The 11,182-nt window shown below is 39.8% G+C and overlaps 1 protein-coding gene across 3 annotated transcripts in view; it reads right to left on the reverse strand.

The window, feature by feature from the left end:
- Positions 1–11,182, reverse strand: part of plxna4 (plexin A4) — a 250,952-nt gene that overhangs the window by 45,704 nt on the left and 194,066 nt on the right. For all 3 annotated transcript variants that reach the window (XM_032505050.1, XM_032505049.1, XM_032505051.1), the window contains exons 17-22: positions 11,062–11,155; positions 8,370–8,609; positions 8,060–8,206; positions 7,006–7,240; positions 6,281–6,423; positions 3,641–3,909 (exon numbers count right to left, since the gene is read on the reverse strand). In XM_032505050.1, coding sequence (XP_032360941.1) covers positions 3,641–3,909; positions 6,281–6,423; positions 7,006–7,240; positions 8,060–8,206; positions 8,370–8,609; positions 11,062–11,155 — 1,128 coding nt within the window. The remainder of the gene's footprint in view (positions 1–3,640; positions 3,910–6,280; positions 6,424–7,005; positions 7,241–8,059; positions 8,207–8,369; positions 8,610–11,061; positions 11,156–11,182) is intronic.

Here is an 11,182-nt window from a genome sequence, read left to right on the forward strand (position 1 = left end):
TGTGTGTGTGTTTCTGGCAGAAGGTGTCGGCCCTGCTGTAATAAGAAGTCTTGGCACAGCCTCGCCAATTTGCTTATGCTCATTCTCGATCACAGCGCAGTGTATTGAGAACAAGGACACAAATGGCACTGTGACAGAACTGCTTAAAGATCTAAATTTGGTATTACAAGTTTCAAAACAATGTTTTACAAACCTCTCCTCAGCTTCTATTCAAAACACAGCGCAACCTATGTTTGGGTTAATGCAATGAAATGTGCCGTGGTGTGTTGGCATTGTCAGCCTTGCCTACTTGGCAGCTGGTCAGAGGGGCAGTGGGCATTGAGAATGATCTAGAGCAGAGGGGACCTGGCAGTGCTTAGTTCCCCCTGATCACCGAGGTAGGGTTGAAAGGAATTTGTGCTTCATCACACATTTAACATTTTGGTTGGCCATTGCTGCCAGTAAAATGTATTTGTGTATCTGTATAAAATGGGCACTTTCTGAAAAACTGTTCCTTCCTGGAGAACTGTGAATCTTTGCATAAAATCTACCACAACAAAGCCACCATGATACAGTTCTACTGTAAACAATCCTGCTCTTCTTTGCCCATCTAATAATCAATCAAAAATAAATCTGTCCTGCCTCTGTCCTTTACTGATATTTCTTTGATTTACACTTTAGAACGATCCCTCACTGCAGTGCAATTTCTTGCAGATATTTTGTGGATTAATCAAATTAAGTCAAATGTTTTTTTTACCAGTAATAAAAGTAGCATCTTCAAATGCTTATTTTGTTTGACCAACAATTTCTCACATTTAAGATGCTGCAACCAGAGTGTTTTTTATGTAATGTTATGTTATGTTAAGTAACATAAAAAAACAAAAGAGATTAAAAAGAAGCAAAGGAACCTGTATAAACCGAACATGTAAAAGAGTCTAGCCAAGTTTAAGTCATATGTTAGAACAGCACAGCTTCAGATCAGAAATTACTTTACCTCCTGGTGAGGAAGATTGGTCATCATATGTGTCAACACTTTCACAGTGACACCTAACTGCGGACAGCGACTTGTTGATGCATACAAGATCATGCAGACATTTATAATGTCTATTACTCACACCTAAACAAACACATTTTTTCTTTCACCAGAGATATTCTTAGACTTAAACAAGGGGCATTTTTACCCTGTGTGATGATTGTGTGTCTGCGTTGGAGCCAAAGCAAGGTTGTAATCAACGCAAGACCACATTGGGCTTTCATATTTTGAACAATAACAACTGCAGCCAAACTAAACTTAAGGCTATGCATGATGGGATGAGGGATGGTGGCAGGGGGAGGCAAGTGAGAGGTGGAGGAATGGAGAGAAGAGAGAAGATACAGGAGGAAAATGCAGCAAGGAATACGACAGATGGTTGTGGAAGGCTCTCGTTAGTTAGCTTGCCTGGTGGTTGTGTTTCAGAACAGGTTGAGATGGAACAGATGGAATGATGTGTGTTTGTGTGTGGAGAGACAGGAAAAAGACACACACACACACACACACACACACACACACACACACACACACACACACACACACACACACACACACACACACACACACACACACACACACACACACATGTACACACACAGACTTCTTGGAAGAGGAGGCAGTGGGTAGCCATGCTCAGATGCTGTGCCAGAGACACCCTGCTTACACACTTTAAGCATTGATTTAGCAATCAAGAAAACAGGGGAGGGGAAAAGGAGGGGAGTATGAGCTGGGAATATAGATTGAGAAAGTGGGTATAAGAAGAGGAAGAGAGAGATAAAGATAGTGAGGGGGGTGCCACAAGTTGCACACGTTTCAGAACTGAAGACAAATAGAGGAGAGAGTGGTGTAAAGTAAGCAGAGACAGGCAGTGAGGGAAAATAACACTCAAAATGAGCAAACGTGGTGAAAGAAAAAAGAAAAAAAAGGGAAAATCACACAGAAGAAATTAAGGGGAAGACGAGAGGTAGGGGTGCTACTGTGTCTTTACAGACAAGATAAAGCTTCATCTTTACAACCTTTTGCTTGTGTATCTGGGCAATTTTCAGCTGCTATACAAGGACACGCCAGTCAGCCCACACTATAGGGTGGCGTAGCTTGCTCACACTGCCTCATCAGATCTGAAATGCATGCTGGGATGTTGAAGGACTAACACGCACATCAAATAAGGAAGAATGAGAGAAATAAAGTGGCAATCACAAATGTGTGTATGACAAATAGGCAATCAAACTGCATGTGTATTTGTTGTAAACATGTGCTCTCTCTCCAGTGCTGGCTGAATGCGATGGCGTCTCCGCTAGGTTTTCCTACTCCCTCACCTTTGATGACAATTGAGGAGGAAGAGAAGGAATGTGGAGTGAAAGTGTGATCCAAGACAGTGTGTTGTATTTGGACTGTGCTTGAAGAACAGTTGTTAGTTTGTTTTTAAATCACAATCAAATCCAATTCTGACAAGACATTAATCAACATTATGTAGGCAAGGCAATGGTGAGATGGACCCTCAGTGATCAAAGAGCTGATTGCACTACTTGCCTTGATGGCCCAGCAGTCAGCTTTCCTTGGTGACACAGCTTTAAGTGTCTTCATTGTCCTTGACTACCTCTCCCTGTCTCTGCTGTACATGCCATCTCTACTGTTGTATCTAGTCCCAGGAACAGCAGTTATCCATTGTTTAGTAGCTGCACCATGCTCTGTGAGCTTTGGTTGCAATTAATCATGCCTCCTGCCCAGACAGCATTAATCTCTCTATGCCTCACCAAGTAGCGTCTAAACATGCTTTCATGAGATGAATGCCCACTTTCTTCTGGATAGTACGAGGACAGCATTCATTTCAGTCCTCTTCGCATAATATATTCTTGTTGTATTTGTGTAGATTTACTGGAAGAGAGGAGGTTTTAGCCGGAGGGAAAATTTTAATCTTAATTGAAACGAGGAAGACAAATTAATTTGCCTGTCAAATCATCTGGGGATGTCAAGACTTGACCTACGACCCCCAAGCAAAACGACATACAGTACCATGTGCATATATCACACACACATTCACATAAACAGCTGTGAGGAAGCTTACGGTTTACTTAAGTAAGCATAATCATCACATTTACCAAACACCGCGGGAAGGAAGCATAATCACATACAGTGCCATGTTCAAGTGCATGCCATTAAAGCTTTGACTACAAATCCAAGGAAGTGTGAGCTTTCACAGTTCTCCCTTTTTCATAAATGAGAATTTTAATTTCCTCATGAGCTATTCACTGCTAATTAATCATAATTATTTTCCTAATGATGTGTATGGCTATACACTCTGGTGTCTCTGAGAAAGAGCCAGCAATTCAAGGTCACAGGAGTTAATCCAAACATGTCACAGATACAGACAGAGGCACAGATAGAGTAACATATCTTGTCCTTAATAGTAAGTTCAGAGAGTTAAGTGTGGCAGTTGTTCAGTGTTTAAATATGCAGCTTAGACTTTTTATAAGTGGGAAAAGGAAGGAAAGAAATTTGGTTAGACAGTTGCAGTGCAGCAAAGCAATTACATCAAAAAGGTCACTACCAGCCGTGTTCTTTTTAGCACTTGTTGGACAGTGATTGGAGCAAAGTTAATCTCTGCACTTCTTTCTTGTGCTTTGTTCTCACCTGCGGAGCAGCAGCTTGGGGTGGTTCTTGCTCTCAAGGTTGCGGTCTATGAGGTCGGACAGCAGGTGCTTTAGGACATCAGTGGCGTACTCCAACTTGCTCTGCAGCACTGTCATGATAAGTGAGGCCACGTTGCCACGATCCCTCATGGAGAAACCACGCTGGGCCTCAAGAGTGCGAATAAAGCACAGCAGGAAGACCTTGTTGTTAATGAGCTGGCCGAAGAGCTTCAGCCCCTTCTCCACTTGCTCCTGGCGGTAGCCTGGCACCTGTGAGGAATTTGACGGAGATGCATTAAAAATAAGGAGGTAAAAAAAGTACAGATTCGTGTGGCACATTCAAGGCCATGTCATATAGACGCAATTACTGTCAGTTCAACTAATTGTAATATTAGCTCTCTGACTCCCTAAGCAAATGCTTTAATCTTTATAAATATATTGTGCTAATATATAAAAGTAATTCATACATTCACCTTTATAAATGAGGATGGAAAGAGAGAAAGAAAGAAAATGAGAGAAAGAAATAATTATCTAGGGAGATGAGGAGTTTAACATCTTCCAGCTTTTGTTATGTTTAGTCTGAAGGTTGAGAATAAAGGCAGGAAAACACTAAGCCTCTTAAGGGAATGTATATTATTTCGATGGTGCTGTGTTCCACACTTATGCAAGCAGAAAGGAAGCGCAGTGATGTGAATTCCCCTCACCTGAGCCCAGATTGTCCCTGCACCATTTATACTAGTCACTTGACGCACATGCTTTCCTTTTCATATATTTCATAAAAAGTACCTATTGAGGTTATGTTTTTTTATCTGTCAAGAGCACTTGTGGTAAGACAGCATCTCTTTGTACCCAATGCAGCTGTCAACCAGCATATGTTCTGTCTTTTACCTTTCCTGGAGGAACCCTTTCTAATCTGCTGGGAGCTATTGTTAAGTTGCAAGTCTAATTTCATACCGCCTGACAAGATGAGTACAATGTTGTGTGTGCATGTGTGTTACAAATTGTAGCATTTGCCTTTTTTTGTGCTTAATACTTAATACTGAATACAGGCACATGTAGAAATCTGGGGTAACTCTGAATTGTGTGTCAACGATGTGCGTTTTCTTACTTTTTTTTATCCACGCAAACAAATTGTCAATATTTGTCGGTTATAGACCCAACAAATGTGTTGTACAGTACCGTAACATAAACATGTTTAACATGTCTCCTAGGATTATGGAGGCATAGAAACAGCAAAATATCCTGACTATATGGTTTAGGGAATATTTAAGTTTGGAAGGCTCACAGGTAAAGCAGTAAAACGGCAACGACTGCTGAAATGAAATTGTTTCTGTAAAGATCAAGAGGTAAGTGGGAAATATAATGGCAGGAGAAAAAAAAGTCATACAAAAGCAGCAAGCAAAATGGGATTTAGTTGTAATGTAGAATTGTTGGTGAAATAAATTGTAGAGGCAAGGAAGTGATTTTGACTGCTAAGCAAACTTTATTGACCTGACACATGCCAGACTATATCTTAGTTCTACATGTTATTCTCGCTGAGTGCTCGCTATGTTTTTAAATATTTCAGTTCTAAGCAAATCCCAATATTTCAGTAAACCTAGACAAACTTCCTATCACCTGTGCTATTTCTAACTGCCTACAACTCACAGTCAAAAACTTGACTGTCAATTTTCTCACACATCAATAACAATTAAGCAGCCATCAACAGCATAAGACAAGTTTGCTGCTTTTTTCATTAGGCTCCTTTTTCACATTATACTCCTCATACAGTTCAACATTTATGCCAATTAAAACATAATTAATATTGCTTATTACTGGGAAATTATCATCAGTGATAGAGTGGCCAACCCTGGGGGCAGTGAAATGGGGGTCCATCATTCTCTTAATGGAACAAGACGACCTGCTCAATTATGGCTGTCTATCAATGTCACCACTGGGGATAAATGACTTGATTTTTTTCTTTTGCTTTTCTTCCGCTGATTGACTTTTAATTTGTTTTTGAGGTGGAGAGAGACAACTGAGCAGCGTCTCATACCGTTTCAGTTAATAATGAGAGCACGCTCCTGATTTGAGGGCTGCCTTGTTTGTTTTTTGAAAAAAGTGTTGTTGTCTGGCGTCAAAAGGCGTTTGTTTACCAGACAGCAACACAAACAACATTGGCGTCAATTTCACCTACTGTGACCCACCGCATTGTTAATTTGCTTGTTCATTTTGCTCTCTTTTCAAATAAGGCTAATTTCATCGAGATTGTTATTTGAGAGGGACTGAAGAACTGTTAAACACACTTGTGTTGTTTGCACTTTAAAATTGAATGAAAAATTGGTATCAACTTCTTATACCTAGCTGTCCTCTTGAATTCCTAAGAAATGCTGATCAACACAACTAATGTTGGAATGCTGCAAATATTTCCCCTCAAGCATGTTAGTGGAGAACCTAGATTTTGAGGCCCTATGTACGAGGACGTTTTGCTGTTTTATAAATAACAATCTCCACAATCTGTAGCTTGCATGATCTAAATATTGTTTTAGTATTAAGTCAAATGTTGTTTTAGCCAATTACAAGGTGTTCCTTTATTAAACAGGCACTGACTTAAGGGGGAACGCTCAGTATGTAGTACAGTTTAAATATCAGTGAACCATACCTCCAGATCTCGGAGTACAGGATGTTCCTCTATGCCTGGGAAGAGGACCCTCATGGTGTAGGTCCTGTAGTCCAAGAAGGGGATTCCTGCTCCATCTAGATCACTGGTCAGCTCATGGATGTCAGTCTGGAGCTCTGCAAAAGCTGATGGATGAACCAGATAAACAAACCAGGTCAACTGATCAGTTTCTTAGACACATACATATAAAACAGTTTACTGTGACTATACTTATATTTTACTGTGAGTTGGTAGACAGTGAGGGTTCCAAAGTAGTTTTAATTTGGGAATTTACTGTATTAGGATCCTAATTTGCTTACTTACGTACTTAAAAAGTACTTCATAGGACGATCATATTTACCTACTAATTGTTGGAATCATATTAGCGTACTTTCGTTATACTAGTCTTTTATTTTACTTAGTCATTTATCTAGCCATCCATCATTTCCCCCAAGACAGTTTACATAATTTTTAGCTCACTTATCAACAAGTTCACTCTAAAACTATACTTTCAGTTCTGTCATACGCGATAAGTTCCACACAACATATGGATTCCATAATCAAATGTTACAATTCTTTTTCACAAGATAAAGACTGTAAGATTTGACATTTTGCTCTGAAGAAGTATGCTTGTTTAAACAGAGTAAATACATAATTCAAAAGGTTTCAAAGGTAAAGTTAATTGGATCTATATAAACTACTACTACACATAAGCATCAACCTCTTACCCTCTTTGCACTCTAGAGCCACACGTGACTCAAGGTTGTCCATCTGCATTTGCAGCCTCTTCAAGGTCAGGTCACTCTCACGAGACTTGCGCTTGTAGGCAATGAGAACCACCACAATAAAAAGGATGAGCAGGGCACCGGCAGCAGCAATGCCAATGATTGCCGTGCTGCTGAGTGGGCTGTCTGATGTGATGTGGACCACACCTGGGGAAAACTCGATACCACCCACACGTGCCTTGTGATGGTAGAAAATAAAGAGGCATATTAATTAATGAATGCATGTTCTGTACATAAATACAGTTTACTTTCTTGAAAGGTATTCATAAGGGAGGGCCATTAAACATGTGGTTTAGTATACCAGAGCTAATATCAGAGTTTCATTAAAATATCACAAATTTGACCCTTAAAAAGGGAGACATCAGTGGCAATTGAGCAAGGAACTATAGTGCAAAACATATAATATAATATAATGTATAAATATAATAAACATAAAATACTGTTGAACCACATTTTATTGCCTCTGTGAATCCCTTTTAGGTCTATAAAGCATTTGTCTGTCTTCTAAATCAAGATCAAAGGCCAGACAGACAGGCAGCCATACATATTGATTTGCTATTTAAATGTGTACACACTTCTGTTTATTTGTACATCTACTAACTGTGTTACTGTAATGTGTTCATCTCTGTCTATGACGCAAGCTTCAGGTGGTAAAATCAGGAAGCGCTTTGTTTTCAAAGTGGTCACTCTTAAAACCACAAATGGAATCTTTATTGAGTTTGCAGGGCTCTAATCATTCTTATTGAAGGCTTATTTGTTTGTCTTTGTCTGCTTGTGGGTAGTAACAGGAACCACACAGCTGATTGGATTAGAGCTGCAGTCTGTTCTGAAGTAGCCAAGAAGATAGATAGAAAGCATCATAAGGTATGTCTTTCTGTCTGTCAAACTGCTGATGGATTTATAGTTCTGCCTTCTCCACCATAGCCTGCCTCTCTGTCATGTGTATCTGTGTGTGTCTCTCTCTATTGTCTTTGTGAGCATGTGTTGTATCACTCACCAGGACCTTGTGTCGACCCGTCAGGTTGGGTGACTCACAGAGCAGCTGGGTCTCTGACACTGTTAACATGCAGGGCTTCTCACCAATAAGAACTGTGTAGTTCAGCTTTCCATTTCCACTACTGGTTGGTGGGAGGAAGTTCCGTCCCTGCAGGAAAGAATTCATGCATAATAAGAGTTTGTTAATGGGAGGGGTAGGAGTTAGGAGTCAAAAAACGCATTTATACATATACTGATCATACTGCAAACTGACATCAAAACATGTTATGGGTAAGTCAATATCTTACAATCAATAAAAACTATCCTCGTACCTTCAGTATAATGGGTGATCCAGGTTTAAGCTCCAGCACCCCAGACACACTAAGTGGTTCAAATTCAGGATTGGGGTAGTAGATAAAGTTGGTGTTGTTGAGTGCCATCAGAGCCTGCACATCGTCCAGTTTAAAGCCAAACTCGTCAGGTCTCTCGGGCACCTCTTGCTGCCTGGCCAGACTAATGGGCAGCTCTGGAGCCTGGCACAGCATGGATGTAGGGCTGAGCACCTGGCACAACTGGCAGAAAACAGAGAGAGAGAAGGGAGACGTTACGAATGAACATGTCTTCTGCAAATTAAATGAGTGCTTAGTTGAAGCAGATATTTGTTTTAAATTGACACAAACATAAACTTAACATGCAAAAAATTAGGCCTCATTTTGTCATTTTCTATGTACATTTTGGGAAGTATTGTAGTGCTTTCCATTTTACTGAAGATACTGTGACTGATTATGCATCAGTCCACATTATTTATATACGTTTTCATGGCTAGATCTCAATAAATCTCATATTCGAAGTATAACTAGGTTCCTTATTAACTCACTCATTCCACCTTGCACTTGCATATGCACCAACTTTACTACATGCCAAGACATCCCATCAGCAGTTAGCCTGACTCTTTTATGTCACAGGTTTACATTTCACACAGGCCACTGGAGACTCAATTCAAACTGGAAGCTTCTCCATTTCAAAAAGTGCAAAGAAGAACGTGTTAGAGTATTTTCCTCAAAGAAAGCCACCAAACGAGGTGCAGTAAGAGAGTGTGTGTACAATCCGGCTTTGATCTGTGAAGATCCAGGAGTGATAACTAGGTCTTACCCTTCCTTCATTACCCTTAAGAAAGACACCCCCACCCTCTCATCACTTCTTTATTCCCTGTCCAGTAATTCTTCCTGTGATCTTTCCTTTTCTCTTTGACACATTCTTATTCTGTCACTCATATTTTTCTATACCATTTTACTGCTCAATTATAGTGTCTCTTACATCTTTTTTTTAGTAGCTTGTCTCACTCTTGTTTTGTGGTTCTTCATCTTTGCCCTGGTCTTTCATTTGAAATGTGATGTGATTTAACTTTTTTTTCTTTATTCACATCTCTGAGACAGTTTTATACATAAGAACAGATTGTCTGAACTGTCATTGTCATGCCCATTCCTCTCTGTCTGTCAGGCCATTGACACATCAACCAACAGCACAGGTCTCATTCACAGACATTTCTGTCTCATTCACAGACATTTCCACAGTAACCTCTGCCATGCAGCCACTCAAACTACTGCCTACCACTCTAATTGGCTCCTTGAACATCAAACTTGACTAATCTTGAAAGGACATCTCTGACATGTATCCTGCACTACAGCAGGAAGGAAACAGCAACAAAACCCCAAAACCCCTCCATGTGCACAAATGTGGCTTAAATGTTTTTGTTTCCCCTCACATTCAGTGCCAAACTGAGCTGTGTAACACTAATAATGGGAGAGTGAGCAAATTATCTGCAAGCACATTCAATTTTTGTTGGTTCAAAGTGCAAGATGCCTGTATAGTAGCTTGAAACCCATTGCCCAGTGCAGTAATGTGAGCACAGATGTTAAATAGTGGTGCAAGCTCAAATGGACCATGAAAGTAGCATTACTGCCTTTTGTTACTCCCTCATCTTTCAATCAGATCACAGAGAAGGCCTTGTATAGTTTTTTCTATCCTCCCCTGGGTAAAAATGTGAATAGAGGGTAGAAGATTTTGATAAGGGCCAATCTCTGTGGTTTTTAGTTTGGTGTCAAAACGTTCCTGTTGTTAGAAAGGTATGGAGAGGAAATACATCATTCTCTATTAATTCAATTGCAACCTGTTGATTTTCACTATGTCCTCTCAGTGTTTCTTTCTTGACCCCTTTACCTAAAAGTGGCATTAAGGAATTTTCAAAAAAATATTACTTTTAAAATATTACCACTATTTGTAACCAGGCCCAATGGAGGGCTTAGCCAAACTTAGCAATTTATACTTCGACAACGCCATCTTGGGACTTTCACCCAAAGAGTTTAACGTACGAATTGGATTATTAACAATCCCAGGGATTCCCACTACACAGGCAAGGCAACATAGGAATCAGAGGCGTGGTTAAGTTCAACTATGCAAACAATTTCTTTCAAATTCAGTAAAAAAACAACATTTCTTCAAACATTAACTATAAAAGAACAAATAATTAACCCAACTAATGCAATAAAGAAAACAAAAGACACAAATATTTAGGGCCCGGGAGAAGTTGAGTTGGTCCGGGAAAAGTATTTAATAAAGTTAAAAAGGAATTAATTAAAACTACTGGTTGCTACAGTGGTAGCAGGTGGATTATATAACTAGATTTATACCATCAATAAAAACACGACATGCAAATATCACAACACTAAAACCATGCAATATACTTAAGAACAGTTCGTTATATTTCACCACCTGTTACCCACTAGCTGACAACCATTAAGTTTACCCACACTATGACCTGATTAAAAGTCGCTAGGACGGAAAACACCCAGACCGGGACAAACGTTCTCCCAAAACCACCGTAAACACAATCAGTAATACATAAAACAAACGAAAACACGGGCGCTATACGTTAGTATGAGTAAAATAATCTAAAAAAAGGCCAAACAGTCTGACTAAGGCAAAACTTTTCAAAATTGACTGTTTGTGTCCGCAATCACTTACATTGAGTGTCTCATGGCTGTTATATTTGGCTCTGACAAGTGGCGTCTGAATGATGTCCAGGTTAGTTCCTGTCACTGTTACTGGGGTATGTCCACTGTGAGAAGTAGAGAGAGAGAGAGAG

The sequence above is a fragment of the Etheostoma spectabile genome, chromosome 23, assembly GCF_008692095.1.
Source record: "Etheostoma spectabile isolate EspeVRDwgs_2016 chromosome 23, UIUC_Espe_1.0, whole genome shotgun sequence".
Lineage (NCBI taxonomy): Eukaryota > Metazoa > Chordata > Actinopteri > Perciformes > Percidae > Etheostoma > Etheostoma spectabile.